The following is a 27,114-nucleotide window of genomic DNA, read 5'->3' on the forward strand; positions in this document are numbered from 1 at the left end:
TTTTATTTCCTTTTCTTGCCTAATTACTCTGTGAAGAACTTGCCCAACCAGACAAATGGGCGCCACCACCTGGCCAAGTTGACACATGAACTTGACCATGACAATCCACCTTGTATTGTTTCTGATCTTCAAGGGAAAGGTTTCAGTCTTTCACCATTAAGTAGGGCGGTGGCTGTAGGCTTTACATATATGTCCTTTATCATGTTAAGCAAATTTTTTTTTCTATTCCTAGTGTTCTAAATGTTTTATCACGAAGGTACTGGATTTTGACAAATGCCTTTTCTGCATCATATTAATTGATTTTCTTAAGTTGAAGCAACCTAGCATACCAGTGATAATTCCCACTTGAACTTGATATATAATTTTTTAATGTGCTGTTGCATTGTGTTTACTAGTATTTTGTTGAGGATTTTTGCATCTATATTCATAAGAGATATTGGTTGTTAGTTTTCTTTTCTTGTAGTATTTTTATCTGGATTTAGTATGAGGTTGATGTTGCCCTCGTAGGTTGAATTAGGGAGTGTTTCCTCTTCAGGTTCATGGAAGAGTGCAAGCAGAATTAAGAGTTAAGTTTTCTTGGACTGCTTGGCAGAATGCCCCTGTGAAGGCTTCTTGTCCTGAGCTTTTTGTGTTGAGGTTTTTGATGACTGATTCGATCTCGTTATTAGTAAACGGTTTAGTGACATTTATTCCTTCTTGAGTTAATATAGGTAGTTTGTGTGTTTCTACGAATTTGTACATTTCATCAATGTTTTCTAATTTACTGGCATACAGTGGTTCACAGTCTTTTCTCAGAGTCCTTTTTTATTTCAGTGAGGGTAGGTATAATGTCCCCCTTTACAATTCTGACTTTTGTTATTTGTATCCTCTTTCTCTCTTTTCTGTATCAGGCTAACTAAATGAGTAATTTACTTGATCATCTCAAAGAACCATTTTTTGGTTTTGTTGATTCTGTCTATTGCTTTGTTTTATTTCATTGATCTATACTATTGACCTAAGCTCTAATATTTATTATTTCCTCTGCCTGCTAGCTTTGAGTTTAGTTTGAACCCCTTTTTCTAGTTCTTCTAGTTTGAGGTTAGGTCTCTGATTTGAAGTCTTTCTTCTTCCTCTTCTTTCCTTCTTCTTCTTTTTTTTTTTTTTTTGCAGGGGCAGGCACCAGGAATTGAACCAGGGTCTCTGGCACAGCAAGCAAGAACCCTGCCGGCTGAGCCACCATGGCCCACTCTTTCTTCTTTAATGTAAACATTTAGAGCTACAAATTTCCCTCTCAGCACTGCCCTCACCACCTACCATAAGTTTCAGCATGTCTATTTTTGTTTTCATTTGCCTCAAGATATTTTCAATTTCATGTCATATTTGTGAATTTTCCATTTCTCTGTCTGTTACTGATTTCTGGCTTCATTTTGTTGTGGTCAGAGAATACACACTGCATGATTTCAAGATTTTCGTACTCATTAAGACTTGTTTTATGACCACAGCATAAGATCTATCCTGGAGAATGATCCTTTTGTACTTGAGAAGAATGTATATTCTGGTTTTGGGGTAAGTGTCTTATATTTTTCTGATAGGTCTAGTTGGTTTAGAGTGTTATTCAAGTCTTCTACTTCCTTATTGATCTTCTAACTAGAAGTGGTGTGTTAAAGTCTCCAACCTCTTTTTTTTTTTGGCATGGGCAGGCACCAGGAATCAAACCCAGGTCTCTGGCATGGCAGGCAAGAATTCTGTCTGCTGAGCCACCATGGCCCGCCCTCCAACTATTATTGAAAGTGGTGTGTTAAAGTCTCCTACTATTAATGTTGAACTGTCAATTTCTCCCTTCAAATCTGTCAGTATTTTCTCCATTTATTTTGAAGCTTTGCTGTTGGTTGCATAAATATTTATAACTGCTACATCTTCCTGTGGAATTGTCCTCTTTATCAGCATATATTGACCATTTTTACCTCTTGCAATTCTTTTTAACTTAAAGTCTATTTTATCTAACATTATAGCCATCCCAGCTCTCTTTTGGTTACCACTTGCATGCTGTATTTTTTTCCACCCTTTCACCCTCAATCTACTTGTGTCTTTGAATTTAAGGTCTCTGAAAGACAGTAAATATCTGGGACATGCACATTGTCCATTCTGCCAATCTCTGCCTTTTGATGAGTTTAATCCATTTATATTTAACATCACTATTGATAATACAGGACATTCTTCTGCTATTTTGTGATTTTAGCCTTATTAAGTCTTACACCATTTTTGTACCTCACTTCATTAATGCCTACTTTTACATTTATTTACTTTTTTGTGTTGTACCTTCTCATTCCTGTCTGTATACATTCTTCATCTATTTCCTTGTGGTAACCATGGGTTAAAATTTAATATCTTATATATACAATAATCATGTCTGGCTTGATACCAACCTGCTAGTTTGAAACTGTTATGTATTCAAAAAAAGCCATTTTCTTTCAATCCTGACCCAATCTTGTGGGGCCAGACCTTTTGTTTAGGGTGTAATCTTTGATTAGATTGTTTCCATGGAGACTGACCCACTCAACTATGGTTGTGGCCTTTTGATTAGATTACAACCATGGAGATGTTGTGAGTGTAACCTTTTGATTAGATGGAGATGTGAGTCCACACATTAAAGGTGGGTCTTGATTACTACTGGAATCCTTTAAAAGGGGACGCATTTTGGAGAAACTAAAATGTAGACATTTTCATCTGCTTGCAGTGCTGACAGAGATGCAGAGCCCAGCAGACATCACCATGTGCCTTCCCATGAGATGCTAACCCAGAGTTTTGCCTTGGAAAAGCTAAGTGAAGGTCCACAGATGCTTAGAGAGGAAGCCACTGTAATCAGAAGCAGGAAGCAATAAGAGACTCAGATGTTCGGAAATGCAGAAGCCTGAGGAGATGACAGTTGCTTTAGAGTTGACACAGACACAAACGTCTGGAGATGTAGAAGTTGCTGAGAGCCAGTTGAACCCAGAAGCTGGAAGAGAGGAAATCTCTAGCTCTAGGAAATGCTAAACTAAGAGACAAAACCCAGAAGGTTGCTCTGGAGCAGCTAAGTAAAGTCCCATAGATGCTCAAATAAGAAGCGACGTAATCAGGATTTGAAAGCAACAAAAACCAGAAGCAAAGACCCCAGACACCAGCCACGTGCCTTCCCAGTTGAGAAATCCCAGATACCACTCAGCCTTTCTCCGGAGTCAAGGTATCTTTCTCTGGATGTCTTAGTTTGGACATTTTTAAGGCCTTAGAACTGTAAATCTGTAACTTAATAAATCCCTTTTATAAAAGTCATTCCATTTCTGGTATATTGCATTCCAGCAGCTGTAGCAAACTAAAACACCAACTAAACTTCAATAGTATGCACATATGCTTTTCCTATACCCCTCTGTGCTGGTTTGAAAGGATATATGCCCCCTAAGAAAGTCATGTTTTACTATAAATCCCATTTCGTAAAGGTAGAATAATCTCTATTCAATACTGTATGTTTGAAACTATAATGAGATCATCTCCCTGGTTGATGTGATTTAGTTAAGAATGGTTGTTAAACTGGATTAGGGGGTGACATGTCTCCACCCATTTGAGTGGGTCTTGATTAGTTTCTGAAGTCCTATAAAAGAGGAAACATTTTGGAGAGACTCAGAGAGAGCAGAGAATGCTGTAGCACCACAAAGCAGAGAGTCCATGAGCCAAGAACCTTTGGAGATGAAGAAGGGAAACGCCTCCCGGGGAGCTTCATGAAAACAGAAGCCAGGAGAGTAAGCTAGCAGATGACGGCGTGTCTGCCATGTGCCCTTCCAGCTGAGAGAGAAGCCCTGACTGTGTTCGCCATGTGCCTTTCCAGACGAGAGAGAAACCCTGAACTTCATCGGCCTTCTTGAACCAAGGTATCTTTCCCCGGATGCCTTTGATTGGACATTTCTATAGACTTGTTTTAATTAGGACATTTTCTCGGGCTTAGATCTGTAAACTAGCAACTCATTAAATTTCCCTTTTAAAAAACCATTCCGTTTCTGGTATATTGCATTCCAGCAGCTAACAAACTAGAACACCCTCTCTCCCCCCATCATTTTTTTGCACTTATTAGCACTCATATCTTTGTGCATTTTATGTCCAAAAACCTAGACTTAGCACTACTTTTTTCTGATGCAGTATTTTTCTCATTTTCATTTAGTATTCTTCTGGCTAAATAATTACAGCTTGAAATAGTTCGTTGTTAATAATTCTATAGTCCTGCAATTACAAGCAAACAGTATTACAACATTTATAAATAAATGGCCTTAGTACTATTATAAGCATTTTTAAAGAAAGGTTATGAACTAGCTTTATTTTGAGCTTATGTTACAGTGAAGGAGTCACCAAATACTATTAGACTACTGAAAAAGTAACTGAATTTTTATTGTAGCAATTTATTTAATCTTTACAAGTAAAAGCAGAGACTCTCTACTAAAAATGTTTCCAAGTGTTTTCCACCAAAGAAGAAAACATATGAGAGAATATTAAAACTATATAAATTAAATTAATGGACTAAACACATTTTTGAAGGGGTCCATAAGCATTTAAGAATACTTTATTTTCATACTATTGTCAGTTATATCATTGCAAGTATACATAGTAAAGCACTCAATGGTTGTGCATGTTGAAACTCCTTTCCTATATATTTTAGCTGACTTATGGAAACTTGTAACTGCCAACCCAAGTAGGTATTTGGTGCGCTACTTCATAAAGCAATGCTGAAACCCTTGTACTCCAACTTTGACAGCTCATAATCCCAACTTCTAAATACCCTTCCCCACCACCAGTGATTAAAATGAAATTGATATTCATTTCAATTGTAAAGTAAATAATATTAAAAGCAGAACTCAAGAAAAGTACATATGGGTCCCTTGACTAAACTGCCACAATCTGCCTGCCTAACATTAAGTCTTAATTACTCAGCTCTACTGCCACAGGCCTTCAGAGGTGTTTCCCCACCACAGTCTCTTCTTTGGACATATAACCTTTACAACACTTACTACACTAAATTATAACCACTGATTTTGTTTTTCCCTCAGTTAGCAGTTGAAGGCAGACTGTCTTTTCTCATTTCTATATTCCTTGATCCTATCACAGGGTCTGGTATGCCTTAGATACTCAACAAATGTTTGCTGAATGAATAAATGAATGAACAAACTGAACAATATTGACTCCAGATGTTTTAACCAAACATTTCAGTATTTCAATACTTAAAACTGTATTTTATATAACACATACACACAAAGAAAGAAAACTAGTAACCTCAGCTCATCCCTAACTTCCATACATTAATCCTTATGTCATTTATATTTCTGTACATGGCACAGGATTATAAATACACATAGTGTAATCCTACACCACAATGTAGGATTAGCTCTGAGCACCTACTCTTCATTCACATTCAACACGGTTATTGGAAATAAACAGATATTAAAATGGCTTAGCACCCACAGGCAAGTCCTAAAGAAATAAGCCTCATGAAATGATATTAATATAGTAGGTGTGAAAATTTATTTTAATAACCAATTCTGTTTCTACTTTCAAATGAAAGTAGAAACCTTTTTCATGATGAAATCTTTTTAATTTCCCTCTGGCACAAAAAACAAGCCACAAAGCAAGTTTCTGCCAGTTTTAATATGCTAAAACCACTTTGTGTTTCTTCCCCATTTATATTCCTCCAGTTAATTCCATTGCAGTGACTTCTGTTGTTAGCCACACCAATTGTTATTACAAATTCACTGTTAGACATGATATTCCCAGATTACAGATCAGTATATTAGAAAAATGCTAGGCTTCAGGCAGTGAAACAAGCATCTGAAACTTAAGTGAAAAGTGATGTGATATAAATACAATTCCTTCCATCAACAAGGTCAGAAATTGCTTTGTATTGGAGTATTCTAATATAAAATAAAACTGGTTGAGAACATGGTATTTGTTGTAAAGGTGATTCTTGAAAGGAATAATTTCACTGACTTTAAAAATATGAGGATGGGTTTCCATATGCTGCCACTCCGTTCTATTTCCCATTTGTACCTGCATGTTCTGACACCAGTCAGTCACCATGGCTTTATATCAAAATGTGTTTATAGAGCCAATTTCTACTGGTTTAACCTGCTGATTATCTGACTGATAAATTACAAACATGCACATGTCAACATCAAGAAGACTTCCCTAATTATGGCTCAACATAAACTAATATTTTGGTCCCTTTGATGTCTACTTTCTATTTTAAGGTTTGTAGGGTTTTATGAGCAGCTATTACTGAGTGACCTTAAATCTTTTCTGAATGTCTGTTTCTTCATCTATGATATAGTTTAAATGAATATCTGTCATAGACTTCTTTGTTTTAATGGTTAATTATCTGAGGTGTAAGATACTATGGATAAAATCCCATAAAGAACTGAGTCAATAAGGGCTCTGTATTTAAAAAAATAAAAAATTTTCATTTCTCCATAGCCAATTAGAAGAGTGATTTATGTGTATTCACTATGAAGAATAAACAATTACAAAAAATACTTTATTAGAACCTTTATTTCTTTAAAGGAGTAAAATTTAGCTATTTATTGAAAGTTCTTTAGTTTTAAACACAATTATTCAAAATATGGAATATCATTACTTTTTTACGCATTTTGCCTATGAGTACTGTAGGAAGTAAGAAGTAGAGTTATATATCAAACAATACAATACAATAATATTAATAATTAGTCAGTTGCTTACTTTTAGTGTAGCTCTTTATTTCTTTATGCTGCTCAGAACCACTGGCAGGGTCCTTTCAGTCAAACTCCCTTGGACACTGCTTGCAGGGCAGGTCTAGCAGTGATGAACTCCCTCAGCTTTTGCTGATCTGAGAATGTCTTAATCTTACACTCATTTTTGAAAGACAGTCCTGCCTGGTCTAAAATTCTTGGCTGGCAACTGCTTTGTTTCAGCATATGAAGTATTTCAACCTACTGCCTTCTTGCCTCCATGGTTTCTGATGAGAAATGACACTCCGTCTAATTGGGACCCCCTGTAACATGTCTGTTGCTCTCCTCTTGAAGCCTTCAGAACTCCCTCCTTGTCCTCTGCATTCGACAGTGCCATCAGCATAAGACAGGGTGTATTTTTCTTCATGTTTATCCCGTGTGGTGTTCTCTGGGCTTCTTGGATATGCGTATTCACATCTTTTGCTATGTTTGGGAAGTTGTCTGTCATTATTTCTTTGACTACTCCTCTGCTCCCTTCCTCGCTTTCTTTTCCTTCTGGGGTACCATAATGCATATACTGGCGCACTTGATGTTATCCCATAGCTGTCTTAGGGTAGTTTTCACTTGCAATATTTCTTTCTTCTTTCTGATCCTCAGCTTGACTTATCTCAAGTGTCCTCTCTTCAAGTTCACTGATTCTTTCTTTTGCCAGTTTCAATCTGCATTTGAAACGCTCTTGGGCATTTTTCATATCAGTCATTGAGGATTTCAACTCCAATAGTTCTTTTTATAATTTCTATCTCTTTACTAAGACTCATATTGCTCACTCATTGTTTTCCTGATATCCTTTAGTTCTATTTTCCTTTATCTCCAAGAGCATTTTTAAGATTTTTTAAAGGTTTTCTTTGGTATGTCCACATTTACATATTCTTCATTGGTGTTTTCTGGATGTTGGATGTGCCACTAGTTCCTCTTTATCTTGTACTGTTTTATTGCACACCATTCATTTTAATATTTTCAAATGTTAACTCTGGGATTTATCCCATGAGATGTCTGTTTCTTGGTTTTGTAACCAGCCAGTGATAAGACAGAGGTTTTCTTGAGCTTTCAGCTTTCCTTTCAGGAAGATCTGCCCAAGGCAAATACAGTGTGCAGGCTTTTCCCTGTCTTTCTGGGCCTCTGTCTTGTCCAGAGCTTTTGATTGTCAGCTGTTTTGGAGTTCCCCTGTCTACAGGAGTTTGGTTGTTCCCTGTGTTTCTCAGGGACATCGCTCCCTCTCCTAGGTATCTGAAGCCACAGGCCTAGACTGTCCACCTCTATAGTCTTTACACTCCTTTGGTTGTCTCAAGCTGCTTTTGCCTGGAGGACAAAGTTAGGGAGGAGGGCTCACCAGAGAGGCTTTTCTAGGTCAGTCTTTCCCAGCTAAAACGGGGCCTGGAACCAATGAAAGGGGCACAGACAAGCTCCAAAGTGCCCTGGGGAAGGGTCCAGACAGGGAGCCAAGAGGTTTTTCAATGGCTCTCCAAAACTAAGCTTTCCTGGTCTGTCCATCAAATGCAGCCCTTCAGCTAATGCCCCCTACACCCTGAGGACATACAGCAGCTCCACCTCCACAGACCCTTAGGGGTGGGTTGAAACAATGGCTGCCACCGCCTTTGGGCTAGTTGAAATAATGGCTGCCCTTACAGCTGGGCCCTCAACGATCCAAATTTGCTAGTCAGAAGCCGCTGTTGGCTGTGCCCACCCCTGCCTTAGAGAAAAGGATTTTTATGTCCTTTTCTGACTCCAGCACTGGTAGCTGCTGTGTGGCAAGAGTAACATATTGTTCTTGACCATAATAAATCAGTCTCATCTTCCCACTCCTCCTGGGTACCGTCGTGTTCTTCTGGTTTCTAGAGTTTCAACAGCTCCTGCCTGTTTCATAGCTGTTCTGGTGGGAGAACTGAGTCCTGGAGCTACCTACTCTGCCATCTTCCCACCTTTTGTTTACTCTTTATCATGCTTTTTAAGTATCACAGACTCTATGAAAAATGGGATTCTTTACATCTCCCTACTTCTGCAGAGGGTTCTGCCCATTATTAAATTTTTTACAGTTAGGATTTATGACCTTTTCCTATAACCTGCTTTGACAAATATGCCAAATGTACCGTATAACACAGATAGAATAACAGCTATATGAAACCCTCTTAGGAAACAAAATTCTTAGAAATCTTTCTTCTGGTATATTGTTCATGTATATCAAAGCATTTTCTCTCAAATCAGAAACAAACATAACAATATACAACCTCCCTTATGAAATGAGTCTTGGAAAACCAAAAAGCTGCAAGACCTGAGATATTTAATTAAATATCTTTAAATAGAAAGTGGACCAAAATAAAGATGAAGGCTCAACGAAGAATCAAATAAAAATTTGCCATGTTGCTTATCTTACCTCATCCACCACTTTGGAAAAATAGTGGAGTGTAGAAATAACTTCTTCATCTCCTTTGCCAAGGGCAAAATTCTAAGACCGAACAATAAAAGAGCCAGGTGTCATCTGAATGCTCGAGAATTCAGCACCGAATCCCCACCCCACAATGCCCTGCCCTCCACCCTGACTTCTCTCTTCTCCCAAGACCAGGTCATGCCACAAGTATCCAACTGAAGAAAAGAAGGGGTCTCCCTTGCCTGCCCCAGCAATGTACTCAACTGCCCTGCTCTGGCCATTCCTTCATTGGTTATCATTCTTTGGTTTGGGCATAATGGAGACTCGAGTATTTATTTCCTGGAATGACTTGGTGTTGATTTGCTTATCGTTCCTCAGAGACTATGAATCCTCAAAGGGAAGGTGACTAATTCGACAGACTATAGGATAATTACCAGTTAGAGTTTGTCAGTGAAAAGGAAAAGACAAGACAAAAGGAAAAAATTATGGGAAGGATGGAAGGAGGGAAAGAGGGAAGGGAGAGAGAGAAGAAGGGAGAGAAGGAAGGAAAGGGAGGAAGAGGTGGGAGGAGGAGGAGGAAAGGAGGGAGGGAGGGAAGAAGGGAGGCAAGCAGGCCATCTCTAAAGGATACCTCTGGAGAATTCTTTAAAAAGAAAAAAACTCCACTTCAAGCTTACTGAGCATAGCACCAATATGCTACATATTGTGTTACCTGTTTTTCATACGCCAGCAGTTGCTTTGAAAGCTGCTGAGTGGCCAGGCACATTTCATTCTACAGGGAGAAGAGAAAAGTAAATAAAATTTGTCCAATGTATATATAGTCAACAACAAAAAACCACCTAAAGATTCCATTAAAAAATAATATATGTATGCGCCTGTGAAATAAATGGTTTTGGTCAAAATTATTTGGAAACAAAAATAAATCAAGAAATTAAAGCGGATTTTACTCTCCAAAAATTACAGCTCCTTCTGGACATTCAGTCAGTCAAAAAGTGTGGTACCCAATTATAATGTATCAAATGTTATGGTAAAAGTGCTAGGTGTACAATCTTATTGTCATGGGGTTCACTGGGGAGGAGACATCAAATACAAAAGGGATGCAGACTGTGGAAGAAAACACTGGATGCACTCAGAGGTCAACAAAGGGAGGACCTAGACTGCCTCCAAGACAGAACTGTGTGACACAGGCACCTGAACAAAAGACTCAGAGCTGACCATACGGACAAGCTTTCCAGAAGAATATGCACTATTTGAAGAGCGTAACTGGGCAAGGGTGCAGGGTGTGGTGGTGAGACAAGGTTGGCAATACTGACAGAGGAGAGAACATGCAGGACCCAATGGCCTGGGATTTAAGTGCAGTGGAAATTTTTTTTATTAACGGAAAGAAAAAAAAAAAAGAAATTAACACAACATTTAGAAATCATACCATTCTACATATGCACTCAGTAATTCTTAACATCATCACATAGATGCATGATCATCGTTTCTTAGTACATTTGCATCGGTTTAGAGGAACTAACAACAAAACAGAAAAAGATATAAAATGTTAATATAGAGAAAAGAAATAAAAGTAGTAATAATAGAAAAAAAAAAACCCTATAGCTCAGATGCAGCTTCATTCAGTGTTTTAACATGATTACTTTACAATTAGGTATTATTGTGCTGTCCATTTTTGAGTTTTTGTATCCTGTTGCACAGTCTGTATCCTTTCAGCTTCAATTACCCATTATCTTACCCTGTTTCTAACTCCTGCTGGACTCTGTTACCAATGACATATTTCAAGTTTATTCTCGAATGTCGGTTCACATCAGTGGGACCATACAGTATTTGTCCTTTAGTTTTTGGCTGGACTCACTCAGCATAATATTCTCTAGGTCCATCCATGTTATTACATGCTTCATAAGTTTATCTTGTCTTAAAGCTGCATAATATTCCATCGTATGTATATACCACAGTTTGTTTAGCCTTCTTCTGTTGATGGACATTTTGGCTGTTTCCATCTCTTTGCAATTGTAAATAACGCTGCTATAAACATTGGTGTGCAAATGTCCGTTTGTGTCTTTGCCCTTAAGTCCTTTGAGTAGATACCTAGCAATGGTATTGCTGGGTCGTATGGCAATTCTATATTCAGCTTTTTGAGGAACTGCCAAACTGCCTTCCACAGTGGTTGCACCGTTTGACATTCCCACCAACAGCGGATAAGTGTGCCTCTTTCTCCGCATCCTCTCCAGCACTTGTCATTTTCTGTTTTGTTGATAATGGCCATTCTGGTGGGTGTGAGATGATATCTCATTGTGGTTTTGATTTGCATTTCTCTAATGGCCAGAGACATTGAGCATCTCTTCATGTGCCTCTTGGCCATCCGTATTTCCTCTTCTGGTAGGTGTCTGTTCAAGTCTTTTTCCCATTTTGTAATTGGGTTGGCTATCTTTTTGTTGTTGAGTTGAACAATCTCTTTATAAATTCTGGATACTAGACCTTTATCTGATATGTCATTTCCAAATATTATCTCCCATTGTGTAGGCTTTCTTTCTACTTTCTTGATGAAGTTCTTTGATGCACAAAAGTGTTTAATTTTGAGGAGCTCCCATTTATTTATTTCTTTCTTCAGTGCTCTTGCTTTAGGTTTAAGGTCCATAAAACCGCCTCCAGTTGTAAGATTCATAAGATATCTCCCTACATTTTCCTCTAACTGTTTTATGGTCTTAGACCTAATGTTTAGATCTTTGATCCATTTTGAGTTAACTTTTGTATAGGGTGTGAGATACGGGTCTTCTTTCATTCTTTTACATATGGATATCCAGTTCTCTAGGCACCATTTATTGAAGAGACTGTTCTGTCCCAGGTGAGTTGGCTTGACTGCCTTATCAAAGATCAAATGTCCATAGATGAGAGGGTCTATATCTGAGCACTCTATTCGATTCCATTGGTCGATATATCTATCTTTATGCCAATACCATGCTATTTTGACCACTGTGGTTTCATAATATGCCTTAAAGTCCGGCATCGCGAGACCTCCAGCTTCATTTTTTTTCCTCAAGATGTTTTTAGCAATTCGGGGCAACCTGCCCTTTCAGATAAATTTGCTTATTGGTTTTTCTAATTCTGAAAAATAAGTTGTTGGGATTTTGATTTGTATTGCATTGAATCTGTAGATCAGTTTAGGTAGGACTGACATCTTAATTATATTTAGTCTTCCAATCCATGAACACGGTATGCCCTTCCATCTATTTAGGTCTTCTGTGATTTCTTTTAGCAGTTTTTTGTAGTTTTCTTTATATAGGTTTTTTGTCTCTTTGGTTAAATTTATTCCTAGGTATTTTATTCTTTTAGTTGCGATTGTAAATGGGATTCGTTTCTTGATTTCCCCCTCAGCTTGTTCATTACTAGTGTATAGAAAAGCTACGATTTTTGAATGTTGATCTTGTAGCCTGCTACTTTGCTGTACTCATTTATTAGTTCTAGTAATTTTGTTGTGGATTTTTCTGGGTTTTCTACGTATAGTATCATATCGTCTGCAAACAGTGATAGTTTTACTTCTTCCTTTCCAATTTTGATGCCTTGTATTTCTTTTTCTTGTCTAATTGCTTTGGCTAGAACTTCCAACACAATGTTGAATAATAGTGGCGATAGTGGACATCCTTTTCTTGTTCCTGATCTTAGGGGGAAAGTTTTCAATTTTTCCCCATTGAGGATGATATTAGCTGTGGGTTTTTCATATATTCCCTCTATCATTTTAAGGAAGTTCCCTTGTATTCCTATCTTTTGAAGTGTTTTCAACAGGAAAGGACGTTGAATCTTGTCAAATGCCTTCTCTGCATCAATTGAGATGATCATGTGATTTTTCTGCTTTGATTTGTTGATGTGGTCTATTACATTAATTGATTTTCTTATGTTGAACCATCCTTGCATACCTGGGATGAATCCTATTTGGTCATGATGTATAATTCTTTTAATGTGTTGTTGGATACGATTTGCTAGAATTTTATTGAGGATTTTTGTATCTATATTCATTAGAGAGATTGGTCTATAGTTTTCTTTTTTTGTAATATCTTTGCCTGGTTTTGGTATGAGGGTGATGTTGGCTTCATAGAATGAATTCGGTAGTTTTTCCTCCACTTCGATTTTTTTGAAGAGTTTGAGGAGAGTTGGTACTAATTCTTTCTGGAATGTTTGATAGAATTCACATGTGAAGCCGTCTGGTCCTGGACTTTTCTTTTTAGGGAGCTTTTGAATGACTAATTCAATCTCTTTACTTGTGATTGGTTTGTTGAGGTCATCTATTTCTTCTTGAGTCAAAGTTGGTTGTTCATGTGTTTCCAGGAACCCGTCCATTTCATCTAAATTGTTGTATTTATTAGCGTAAAGTTGTTCATAGTATTCTGTTATTACCTCCTTTATTTCTGTGAGGTCAGTGGTTATGTCTCCTCTTCCATTTCTGATCTTATTTATTTGCATCCTCTCTCTTCTTCTTTTTGTCAATCTTGCTAAGGGCCCATCAATCTTATTGATTTTCTCAAGGAACCAACTTCTGGTCTTACTGATTTTCTCTATTGTTTTCACGTTTTCAATTTCATTTATTTCTGCTCTAATCTTTGTTATTTCTTTCCTTTTGCTTGCTTTGGGATTAGTTTGCTGTTCTTTCTTCAGTTCTTCCAAGTGGACAGTTAATTCCTGCATTTTTGCCTTTTCTTCTTTTCTGATAAAGGCATTTAGGGCAATAAATTTCCCTCTTAGCACTGCCTTTGCTGCGTCCCATAGGTTTCGATATGCATTCGCCTCGAGATATTTACTAATTTCTCTTGCAATTTCTTCTTTGACCCACTGGTTGTTTAAGAGTGTGTTGTTGAGCCTCCATGTATTCGTGAATTTTCTGGCACTCCGCCTATTATTGATTTCCAACTTCATTCCTTTATGATCCGAGAAAGTGTTGTGTATGATTTCAATCTTTTTAAATCTGTTAAGACTTGCTTTGTGACCCAGCATATGGTCTATCTTTGAGAATGATCCATGAGCACTTGAAAAAAAGGTGTATCCTGCTGTTGTGGGATGTAATGTCCTATAAATGTCTGTTAAGTCTAGTTCATTTATAGTAATATTCAGATTCTCTATTTCTTTATTGATCCTCTGTCTAGATGTTCTGTCCATTGATGAGAGTGGTGAATTGAAGTCTCCAACTATTATGGTATATGTGTCTATTTCCCTTTTCAGTGTTTGCAGTGTATTCCTCATGTATTTTGGGGCATTCTGGTTCGGTGCGTAAATATTTATGATTATTATGTCTTCTTGTTTAATTGTTCCTTTTATTAGTATATAGTGTCCTTCTTTGTCTCTTTTAACTGTTTTACATTTGAAGTCTAATTTGTTGGATATTAGTATAGCCACTCCTGCTCTTTTCTGGTTGTTATTTGCATGAAATATCTTTTCCCAACCTTTCACTTTCAACGTATGTTTATCTTTGGGTCTAAGATGTGTTTCCTGTAGACAGCATATAGAAGGATCCTGTTTTTTAATCCATTCTGCCAGTCTATGTCTTTTGATTGGGGAATTCAGTCCATTAACATTTAGAGTTATTACTGTTTGGATAATATTTTCCTCTACCATTTTGCCTTTTGTATTATATATATCATATCTGACTTTCCTTCTTTCTACACTCTTCTCCATACCTCTCTCTTCTGTCTTTTCGGTTCTGACTCTAGTGCTCCCTTTAGTATTTCTTGCAGAGCTGGTCTCTTGGTCACAAATTCTCTCAGTGACTTTTTGTCTAAAAATGTTTTAATTTCTCCCTCATTTTTGAAGGACAATTTTGCTGGATATAGAAGTCTTGGTTGGCAGTTTTTCTCTTTTAGTAATTTAAATATATCATCCCACTGTCTTCTAGCTTCCATGGTTTCTGCTGAGAAATCTACACATAGTCTTATTGGGTTTCCCTTGTATGTGATGGATTGCTTCTCTCTCGCTGCTTTCAAGATCCTCTCTTTCTCTTTGACCTGTGACATTCTGACTAGTAAGTGTCTTGGGGAACGCCTATTTGGGTCTAATGTCTTTGGGGTGCGCTGCACTTCTTGGATCTGTAATTTTAGGTCTTTCATAAGAGTTGGGAAATTTTCAGTGATAATTTCTTCCATTAGTTTTTCTCCTCTTTTTCCCTTCTCTTCTCCTTCTGGGACACCCACAACACATATATTTGTGCGATTCACATTGTCCTTGAGTTCCCTGATACCCTGTTCAAATTTTTCCGTTCTTTTCCAGATAGTTTCTGGTTCTTTTTGGAATTCAGATGTTCCATCCTCCAAATCACTAATTCTATCTTCTGTCTCTTTAAATCTATCATTGTAGGTATCCATTGTTTTTTCCATCTTTTCTACTTTATCCTTCACTTCCATAAGCTCTGTGATTTGTTTTTTCAGTTTTTCTATTTCTTCTTTTGGTTCAGCCCATGTCTTCTTCATGTCCTCCCTCAATTTATCGATTTCGTTTTTGAAGAGGTTTTCCATTTCTGTTCGTATATTCAGCATCAGTTGTTTCAGTTCCTGTATCTCATTTGAATTATTGGTTTGTTCCTTTGACTGGGCCATATTTTCAATTTTCTGAGCGTGATCCATTATCTTCTGCTGGCGTCTGGGCATTTAGTCAGATTTCCCTGGGTGTTGGACCCCACAGGTTGAAAGATTTTTCTGTGAAATCTCTGGGTTCTGTTTTTCTTATCCTGCCCAGTAGGTGGCACTCGTGGCACACATTTGTCTACGGGTTCCACCAGTGAAAGTTGCTGTGGGTCCTTTAACTCTGGAAAACTCTCGCTGTAGGGCAGGTTCGGCAGCCGAAGCGTCTTGGAAGAGTGCCAGCCGGCCCGGGGGTCCGAACGTGGGGAGGGTCACCGGCCGCCGCAGCACGGAAGAGCGCCCGACCGAATTTCCTAGTCGGCCTGGGGCGCCAAGCGTGGCGGGAGGGCGCCAGCTGTCGCAGCCCGGGAGAGTGCACTGTTCCCAGCCAGACCAGGGAGTCACGTGTTTGGAAGGGACCCCCCGGTCACCGTTCTCCGCAGTCTGGGGATTTCCGACCCAACTCTCTCAGTTGGTCCGGGGGGCCTCGCGTGGTGGGGGCGCCAGCCACCGCGGCCCAAGGGGACTGCCTGCCCAATTCTGCCAGCTGGCCTGGGAAGGAGGAAGGGAGGGACTCCGGCCGCTTGCCGTCCCGCCTGGGAAAGCCTGCGCCCCTCGGTGATCTCACCGGAGCTGGTTCTCCCAGACAGTCAGCCGTTCCAGGATGGGGTACGCCGTCCCTTTGATCTCCATAGTGGCTCTGGGAGCTGCTCTGTATTGTCTCCACTCCCCCAGTAACTGTTCTGGAGGAGGAAAGGTGAGGGTGGCAAGGCTGTCGAGGCCGGTGGCGGAGGAGCCGGTGAAGGCGGAAGAGGGCACGGTGGTGGTTGGAGAGCCTCTGGAGCAGGAGGGGGAAGAGGGGAGAGGAGGGCGGGCGGGCCGGCTGCTGCGGGGCGTGGGCACTGTGGGGCGTGGGCGCCGCGCGCCGGGCCGGCGGACAAAGAGGGGAGAGGAGGGCGGGCAGGCCGGCTGCTGCGGGGCGTGGGCGCCGCGCCCCGGGCCGGCGGACAAAGAGGGGAGTGGAGGGCGGGCGGGCCGGCTGCTGCGGGGCGTGGGTGCCGCGCCCCGGGCCGGCGGACAAAGAGGGGAGAGGAGGGCGGGCGGGCCGGCTGCTGTGGGGCATGGGCCTGCAGTGGAAATTTAAGCAACACACTGGCAATCAGATTCTACCAGGCTTAAGAGCACTAAATCGGTAATGACAGACAGTAACAGAGAAGCATAACTAAATCCAAATGTCACAGAAAACCCAAGGAAAAGACTGTTCTTTAGGAGCTGTACTGCCCTGGGAGAGCTGTTTTATGCTATTTGTTATTGGCTAATAGGGTCCGTTTTCTTCTCTCATTGACTTCAATCTCTGGCTGCACAGCAGTTTTCTACCACTATTCTACCACCACTGACATGTCCCAGCCAAGAAAACTTGCCTTACATTTCAAAAGCTCAGTTAAAGCTTCTCTTCAGGTTCAGAGCTTATTCCTAGGAGAGGATGAGAACACTGGATTTGACCTAGCACAGATGAGGAGTGGGCACTGGCCTACCTTCTTGGCCTTGGCCTCCCCTTAGTTTTTAATTCTCCTAGGTTTGCTGTTCCTTTAAGGGTAAGTCCTGAACTCTGCAGGAGGCTGATTTATTTTTCATGGTCCCCTTTTGCAGGACCCACCAGAGCCTAATTCCATTTTTTTGGGTCCTTTGTGCAGACTCTCTGCCAACCTGTTCCCTTACTTCCTTCATTTGCTTTAAGGAACAGGCATTAACAGACCAAAAGGGTGTGACTTTCTCTTTTCTTCCCCAGAGTAAAGCTGGGCAAACGTAACAAAAACTCCTGGCTTTCGCAGCTGGTGTGCTACTCCTTTCAAAACTAACTAGAGCTGGTAGCCATGTCCAAGGAGGCAAGAGAGCAAATCCACAAGCACTAGGTCCTTCACCTAGTAATATGCGACGCTTCCTACAACATAACAGACACTCAATAAATGTTGTTGAATGAATGAAAGAAAGAATGAATGAACAGGGTTAAAAAGTTCATCTAAATTCCAACTTTAAAAGAGTATCTGGAATCATGGTGTCAGACAGAAAAATACCGCTTAACCCTATGTGCCAGTTTGAAACAATTATGCACCCCAGAAAAGCCATGTTTTAATCCTGATCCATTTCTGTGGGGCCAGCCCTATTGTTTAGGGTGGAAATCTTTGATGAAATTATTTCCATGGATATTGCCCCACTCAATTGTGGGTGTGACCTTCTGGTTAGATTACTTCCACAGAGATGTGGCAGACCCAATTGCAGGTGTGGCCTTTTAATTGGATGGAGATATGAATCTGCCCATTCAAGGTATGTCTTAATTAGTTTACTGGAGTCCTTTAAAAGAGTAAACATTTTGGAGATGCCTATGAAGCAACAAAGCATTTGGAGATGTAGAAGGTAAACGCCCCCAGGAGAGCTGTCTGAAACCAGAAGCCAAAGACCCTGGCAGATGCAAGGCTTCCCAGCTGACAGAGGTATTCTGGACCCATTAACTTTTCTTGAGTCAAGGTTTCTTTCTCTGGAAATATTTATGGCCTCAGAACTGTAAACTTAAAACAATAAATTCCCTTTATAAAAGCTGTTCCATTTTTGGTATATTGTATTCCAGCAGCTTTAACAAACCAAAACACCCTACAAGGAAATAGCACAAGTGGGAGACCACAGAATACAAAAACATGGAAGGATGACATGTTCATCTGGGACATACTGCCTGTTGACCATATTTAGCAGAGTGATGTTTTGAAGATCAGAGGGCAAGGGGTTAAGGGTTTTATCCTACTCACCAGGCTTATATTCTACTCTACTAGAAAAACCCTTGTTCTTCTCTGAGTGAGTTGCAGTGGGTTTAAGGTGGATTTGTTCCACTAACTTGGCAACACAGGTTGCCTAAGGGCCTCCCAATTAGAATATAATTCCTAGACCTACAGAATGACATTAACAATTGCATCCAACATTTACTAAGCACTTAATTCATGCCAGACGCTACACTGAGTGCATTCCACTGCACTGCTTCAATTAAATCTGACAACCCTATAAGATAAGTTCTATTATTAACCCAATTTTATAACTGAGGAAACAGGCACAGAGCAGTTAAGCCACCCGCCCAAGATCACAGAGCTAGTTAGTGATGGGGTGGCATGTGAATCTGGGTCTGTCCAATTCTAAAATACACACTCCTAAATACTCGCTATGATCTCATGTCCTACAAGAGCTCAGAAATGAGAAGACCTATGCTAGATCAGGCTTGGCAAACACTTTCTGTAAGAGGCAGACAGTAAATATTATTGTCTTATAGGCCATATGGTCTCTGTCACAGCTACTCAACTCTGCTATTGTAGCATGAAAACCACCATAAACAATACATAAATACATGTGTGTGGTTTCATTCCAATGAAACCTTATTTACAAAAATGAGGCCAGTGGCCATACTTTGCCAACGCTGCCATGGACAGTAAATTCCCGCTCTTCGCCACACCTCCTTCAGGAGGCGTTCTACTAATCTCAGATTCAAAAACGTTTTCTACTCTTCCAATTCCTTCTTTATTTTAATTAATTCTAAAATATTACTCCCTCCTATTTGCATCCTGAAGAGACTTGGCAACAAATATAATAATCACCCTCAAGACCCTCACGACAAACACCTGGAATTCTTCTCTTCTTTAGAACTCACTGGCAAGTTTTCTGAGTAGTAATGGGAAAACCTGCCAGGAAGCTGCCAGCATCAGCCAGACTGCACCTAAGGCTGATGAAAGGGGAAAGTGCTCATGTGCCACTCACAAACCCCACTGTAGGGAAAAAGTCACAATATCAAGAGCTGCTTTCCAAAAATATTTTGTCCAACTGGGTTCTGCCCAGTCCCTCCTGGAAATACCTTATGCTGTGTATTTTCAAATGTGTGTGATTTCAGGCTGCAAGGACAAGTAAGGTCGTGTTCTACCAGTATAATTCCACCGCAAAATAACAGAATGGCATTGAAAAAATGCAATCTCTCCTGTACAGAGCATAGTTCATGAAAAGTCTTTTGAACTAGACCAACTTTAACCTCACTCACACTTAATCTATTATGCACAAACGTTTATGAAATGCTTTACCAACATCAATTAATTAATCCACACCCTGTGATTTAAGCCAGCATAATTATCTCTGCTGTAAGACTTGCAAAACTGGATGATGAGTAAATATTGGTAATAACAATAAAAGACAGCTGCTAACATTTATGAGTCTTTTCTAGATACTTGACCTTGCTGTTAAACACTTCTCTTCTATTCACATATTTAACTCTTACTTCTATGCACTAAGAAGGAGGTACTATCATTCCAATTTTATAAATGAGGAAACTAAGGTTCAAAAAGGATAAATAACTTTCTAAAATCATCCAGCTAGTAATTGGCAAATCAAAGTTTGCCGAACTCTGAATACGAAGCCCAAGTTCTTAACACTATGCTATTCTGACCCAAAATCCCAAACTATCTAGTTAATACTCATGCCTCGTCAGACATCTAGATGTGACCAGAGCTCCCATACCCTTCTAGCTGTAATCCAGCAAAAGAGGTGGCCTAACACTGTGAATCTAAATGGGCTTCTATGGGTAAGATTCCTTTTGACTTTAGGGAATAGCTCCCTTGCTATTATCTACACTATATGATGCCTAATAAGAATCCATAAAAAAAGAAATCTGACAAAAGTCTTATTGACAGTATCTACCATGTTAAGCAGAAACCCCCAAAGTGGTTGTCAATGCAGAAAGATGGGCTACTAGAAAACCTGAAAGGAAAACTGAGTTTTGGCAGAGGAAGACTTTATCTTACTGTGGCACAGAGAGCTTATCAACTGCAGTTGTCACCTGAAACCAACCAAAGGGTTCTGTGGGCAGCACCCTTGGTAAATATGAATGGCAAGTAGGGCCCAAAGAAATCCACCTGGAGTCAAAAGCTACAATGCAGGACTTGCTTGGGTCTATACTGAACATGTGACCAAAGAGCCTACCTAAAGTCCAGAGGCTTAAAGTCCCGTCCATCCCAGAGCTTACAGCAAAGCCGGGGGTCCTGGGTTGGATTAGGCCCATAGCTTTTTAAGACAGGATGCACACAGGGAGCAGTGAGGAGTGCAGCAGAACAAAGCTGGAAAACTGTGTTTACAGCAGACCAGAAAGGGATGCCTGTGGCTCTCTTCTGGAGGCCATGGGGCAGCTTCTTCGGCAGAAGAATGACAAGAACAGACACGGGACAAAGAAAAACCACGAGCTACCATGAAAACACTGAAGGTGACTAGTACGGAGACCATCTGAAGTAGTGAAGTGAGAAATAAAACAGAGGTTAAGCCTCAGCCACAAAGTGGAGACGGTGGCATAAATCTGAGCAGGATTTCTCAGGCAAAAACTACGATAGCCAGTGAAGAAGAAGGAAGAGTCAAAGAAAACTGGGTTTCCAGCTGGGTTGACCCAATGGATGAGAGTCCTCAGCTAAGGAATACAGGTTTGGAAGTGACATGAAAAAGTACAGCTGGGATGTGCTGACTCTTACATGAAGATATCCCGAACTCAGTCCTCCACTCAACACCTACTTAACAGACACTGGATGGGTCAAGGCATGGTTCCGGGCATTAGAGACACAATCTGCTCTCTGGGACTCATAGCCCACAAAGGAACAAGGAACCCCTACTAACTGCACCTCAAGTCCTCTGATCAAGAAGTGTTCAGGGCATCATGGTACACAGATGAAGGGCATTTTGGCCAGGACAGGAGGAAATAAAACATGTCAGAGATACCCCTTAGACTTAAGGTTAGTCTTAAAGACATCTGCCCGAGTAACAGGTTTGGGGATGCCTGGCAGCAGGAATGGCATGGCAAAGTCACGAGGTATGTAGAGGGCATGGTACATTCAGGAACAGCCAGAGATGAGTCTGGAGTGGGCTGATACTCAGCTCATGAACAGCTTCATGTACCTGGCTGAAGAGTTTAAACATTTGTCATGGGGATTACAGGGAGCCACAGAAGCATCTTAAGAAGGGGAGGTAAAGGGAAATGTTGATGTAATTGATTTATATCTAGCTACAAGGTAGAGCAAGAATTGAAGTGGCAAGAAATCTTCCTGAAGACAGAAAGACTGATTAGGAGAGCTGAAAACACCCCACTCTGCACAGTGAAAATAGGCAGGGGTCGTTTGGGAAAAAAGACCTAGAGCTCAGAAAAGAGACAAGAGCTAGAAACAGAGATTCAGAAATGGCCAGGCTACTCCCCACTACATGGAACATGATACCCAGGGGTGTAAATCCCCTTGGCAATGTGGGACAGGACTCCCGGGATGAGCCGGGACCTGCCATAAAGATTGAGAAAGCCGTCTTGACCAAAAGGGGGAAGAGAGAAATGAGACAAAATGTTTCAGTGGCTGAGAGACTTCAAACAGTCGAGGCCATTCTAGAGGCTATTTTTATATATTATATAGATATGTTTTTACTGTATTAGAATAACTAGAAGGAAATACCTGGAACTGTTGAGCTATGTTCCAGTAGCCCTGATTCCTGAAGAAGACTATATAACTATATAACTTTTACAGTGTGACTGTGTGATTGTAAAACCCTTGTGGCTGATGCTCACTTTATCAAGGGTATGGACAGATGAGTAAAAAATAAGGACAAATAAATAAATAAATAATGGGGGATAAGGGGAAAAAAATGGGTAGAGTGAAACAGTAGTAGTCAACGAGAGGAAGGGGTAAGGGGTATGGGTTGTATGGGATTTTCTTTTTTATTTCTTTTTCTGGAGTGATGCAGCTGTTCTAAAAATGATCCTATGCGATGACACTGTGAGCCACTGACTGTATACTTTGCATTGACTCTATGTGTGTGAAGAAATCTCAATAAAAATAATCATTTTTTTAAAAAAATGGCCAGGCTGTTGCTGAAGTGATCTTGCCCAGGGAGCCAACCGACGCTAATCAGAGAAGGAGGCTTCCAGTGGAATTTTGGAGATCACCAAGACTTAAGGGATAGCTAGCAAAAGGGTCCCAGCAACAATGGTAGAGACTAGGAGAAGACCTAGGAGAGATCTTTTCCCAGAAACCAAAGGAAGACAGTTTCAGCGGGTATGTCGTTAAAAGAAGCAGATGCTGCCCACGGGCTAAGGGTGCAGAGAGACTATGGACCACAGCAGTAAGAGCCCCTGTTCAAGCTCAACAGGAAGAAGGGGCCCAGACAGAGGCAGCGTGAAGAGCAAACATCAAACACCCAGCGAGGAAGTGAAGCAAGCAGGTGTAGACTGCTCCTTCAAGAAAATCGGGAGCAGAGAACCAAACCTATTTAACCCAATTACAGCCCAAGTGTACAGGGCCATTGGAGCTATTATTATAAGACTCGGAAGATGGTCATATTAACACCAAGAGGGCACTTCATACCAGACAATGACCTTAGTTTGCACTTTGCAGGTCTTCATTCTATTTACCCTCACAACAATCCTAAAAGGTGGGCATTATTACGAGCTCCGTTCAGCAGAGAAGGAAACTCATGCAATGAAATGATTTGCCCAAGGCCACAGAAGAAGTGGCTAAGCCAAGACTGAACTCAGATCTGTCTGATTCCGGGGTCACCCATAAAATCCCTGGACCTAAGTGGAAAAATATAGACCATGACAATTTTTCATGTCAATCTGAAAGTCTTCAATGTGAGTATGAGGGAAAGTTGCAGACCACACATGCTAACCAAGTGCAGGAATCCAAGTCTATGTAGTTGTTCTCAGAAACCACTCAGGCACTCTGTTTCCTCATGCCGAGGCTACATACACATCCCCTCTCAGGCCCTACCATAAAAACCTCAATTTGACTGCTTTTCAGAGCTGCTAAAAGGCACTGATTAAAACAATTATGAATAAAAACAAACTAAATGAAGGAAGATATTTTGGAATATAAAAAGGAATTGTTTCTCACCTCTAACACATTATAAAGCTGTTAGGCTGACAGATGCAAGCTGCTGAAGAATGAGCTTTAAAGCTCATTCTTCCTCACCCTCTACTGCTATTTCTGGAGGCTTTAGGGAAGCTACATAACCTCTCTGAGTCTTCGTTTCATTATGTATAAATACATATTATAATACTTCTCCTTTGTTATGCAATGCTCAGCCTAGTGCTTGGTACTTTTACGTGCCTAATAAAGGGAGGATATTCTTTATTATTAAAAAATATAGCTCTCCCAGAGCCTGCCCATGCAAAAAACAAACAAACAAATAAATAAATATATGATCCTCTCTGCCTCCCACATACTTTTCCTTCCCTATTATAAGCTCACACTCCTAGATGCCCACCACTCTCATTCCCACCTCAATTCAGGTTTGCAGTTTTTAGGATCAATAGAGTCTTTGATTCTTGGACTTTCCTTCAACATATCAGGCTTAATCAAACATAGTCACTTTCCTGCATCTATTTTTAATCGAACATTTTGGAGTTCAGAACTACTGATCCTAAAAACTACAAACCTGAATTGAGGTGGGAATAGCAGCTTCTCAAATGGGGGCAAGACAGTGGGAGGAGAGAGGAGGGAAAATATGCATAAATTTGGTATAATAAAAAAGAAAGTGTTTTACTTCAGGTGTGACTATAAGTACGCTATTAAGTTAAGCTAATTAATGTACCTATTGGGAAACAAAATGAGAGTGGGTTCTCACTCAAAAAATTCCATCCAAACTTTTACTTTAAAGGACAAAAAACACACACACAATTCCACCCAAACTGAAGGAGAGGACTACAGAGTTGGTCAGCTGTTAAAGGAGAAACAAAGGTTGCAAGAGTTTCCAGGTTTCACTAACACTGATGATAACAGCCTTACTCCTGGCAGCCAGAAAAATCACTTCACCTGCCCCTGTTTTCTCAGTAAAATATCTGAGAAGAGGAATAAGATTTTCAAAGTAAATTTCGTTGTGCGATCCTAATATACGCATTTTAAAAATATTTTAAAATGTTAAACCTCTTTGAAAGAGAAACAAAATTGTAGCAGATATGCAGAATCAAAACAAGTACCATATATCATTAAGCACAAAATTTGAGCAGATTTAACTGAATATGTATGTATATGCATCTGTTCAGACACTTTTGAAAATTTTAATTTTAGTCAATCTTTGAAAAAATAGCAGCTCTTTCTAAGTAACAAGTGTCTGCTTTGTTATTGCATTAGAAATGCGTTCAGCTTCTTTCACTCAAATGACCCACAATGGAGTACTCAGTTCCCACCATGTGCAAGGAACATTTGACAGTTAAGAGACCAGATGGGACTCCAGGGTCTGTGTAAGATGCTAAAAATAGCCACCGCCTATAGCTTTGTTCTAGAGCTTAAGCCAAATAAAATTTAAAATTTTCCTACAAAATAGTCACAATCAGCAAAACTGCTCATACAACTTTCCTCTAGTTTTTCTTGCTCTTCCTCTTTCTCAAACTAAGGTCTGAAAGACATTTACTATATCAAAATCCAGAAATTTATCATATGGTCTGATTATACTAACTTTTGTGAATAGTTATCATTTATCAACAGTATAAGCCTGGGTTTTAAAATATAATAATGAGACAACAAATCTTGTTAAATGCCTGTTTTAAAAATGAAATTACAAAATTCTATCAAATCAATGTGTGGAGGTGTACAGTCTTTAAGGAACAAAGTGAAATTAGTAGTAGTATTAATTTTATATACACATATCAAAACAAATTGATCAAAGAGGGGGCCAGAAAAGTTTTGTTTTTTTTTTAATTAAAAAACAGAACTAAAACCACCTGTGCATTCAAATAAATCTGAAAAACCAAGTGACTCTGACCCTGCGATGTAAATGTGGCTCCTTGCTGTTTGAATCACTGGGCTTGGCAGCACTAACCAGACAGTCTCAATAGCATCTGCTGCAGGAAACCCGGAAGCAAGAGGAAGGATTTCTGGTCAGCAAGAGAAACCACATGATGGTCATGTGGTGTGAATTAAGGGCCGGTTACAGGCAAGAGGCACTTAATTTTGGCAAAACATAGTCACTGGTTCAAAAGAAAAAAGGCATAAGAGGGTGTTTGGACATCTCCAAGAAACTGATTTTGACAGACTGGAAAGGCTGAATAGAGATTCTCAGAAGCAGCAGACAGTCCCTTACGTCTTGGGGCTTTTAGGTCTCAAAAAGACAAATCACTTAATGACAATATTCAAAATACTGAATAGCAAGCAACTGCAGGCCTAAGCCCAATAAGAAAAAAATTATCTTTTTAAGAATTTTGAATATTTGAGGAATAAAATAAAAAATAAATGAAGATATATATATATATACATATATATAAACACAAGTGCTCAAGTCTCCAAATTCTCAATGTCTTACCAAAAGAAACAGACAAAATTACCAATGAGCACATGCTTCTTTTGGTAGTTAAAATTAGTTCTGATTAATAAGTTAAACTTGCATAATATTATATAGTTTACACACCTGTATCTCCAGCCCTGAACTCTAGAGCTGACCTTTCAAGGTTTCTCTCCCCACTTTGATGTTCCATGGACACCTAAAATTTAGACTGTCAAGACAGAATTATGATCCACACACCCTGACCCCCATGTGCCCTGCTCCTCTCCCTGTGCTCTCCCATCTACCCAACCTACTGTTCAAGACAGGGACCTGACCATCAGTATGGACTGAGCACTCACCCACTCCACCTCTTCATCTCCAATCAAGCACCAATCTGCTTCCTAAATACTTCTGAAATCCACTCATTTCTTTCCACTTCCAATGTCATATCCTAGTTCAGGTCTCTAGATAGAGAACCAACAGGAGAGATCTGTAAATAGAAGATTTATAAAGGCATCTCATGCAACCATGGGAATGGAAGAGTCCAAATCTACAGGGCAGGCTGTGAAGCTGACAGGTTCAATGTAAAGTTTCTACAAACTCCACAGGAGAGGCTCACTGGCTGAAGAAGCAGTGAAAGATTCTCTCTTCTTCCTCAAAAGCCTTCAACTAAGACTTTTATCTCATTTGGATGATCTTGTTTGTGGGACATGCACTCTTAGTTGACTGCTGATATAACCAGCCACAGCTGCAATCAACTGACCAATGATAATAAACCAGCCATAAAATATCCTTGCAGCAATGGTCAGGCCAGTGCTTGCCTGACCAGACAACTGGGGACTATCACCTGGCCAACCTGACACCAGAACCTGACCATCACACCATCCCCTGATTTAAGAGTTCGGGCTTTGGCTTCAGGCAGACTTGCTCTGCCCAGTATTAACTGGAAGGACTTGGACAAGTTACTCATCTTCGGAATCCTTCATTTCCTGACCTATAAAATGGGGTTACAGCAATACCCATATCACAGAGTTGTTGGGGAAATTAAATGAGATGATCAATGTAAAAGATTCTGAAATGTACC

General features: G+C 39.9%; 1 protein-coding gene across 6 annotated transcripts in view; it reads right to left on the reverse strand.

Moving 5' to 3' along the window:
* The window catches only part of APPL2 (adaptor protein, phosphotyrosine interacting with PH domain and leucine zipper 2), a 109,371-nt gene that overhangs the window by 51,676 nt on the left and 30,581 nt on the right, over positions 1–27,114 (reverse strand). For 5 of the 6 annotated variants that reach the window (XM_077111900.1, XM_077111901.1, XM_077111898.1 and 2 more), the window contains exons 3-4: positions 9,836–9,895; positions 9,130–9,201 (exon numbers count right to left, since the gene is read on the reverse strand). In XM_077111900.1, coding sequence (XP_076968015.1) covers positions 9,130–9,201; positions 9,836–9,895 — 132 coding nt within the window. Of the gene's footprint in view, positions 1–9,129; positions 9,202–9,835; positions 9,896–26,389; positions 26,521–27,114 lie in introns of all 6 variants that reach the window. The other variant, XM_077111903.1, reaches the window with a different exon arrangement.

The sequence above is a fragment of the Tamandua tetradactyla genome, chromosome 7 (genome assembly GCF_023851605.1).
Source record: "Tamandua tetradactyla isolate mTamTet1 chromosome 7, mTamTet1.pri, whole genome shotgun sequence".
Lineage (NCBI taxonomy): Eukaryota > Metazoa > Chordata > Mammalia > Pilosa > Myrmecophagidae > Tamandua > Tamandua tetradactyla.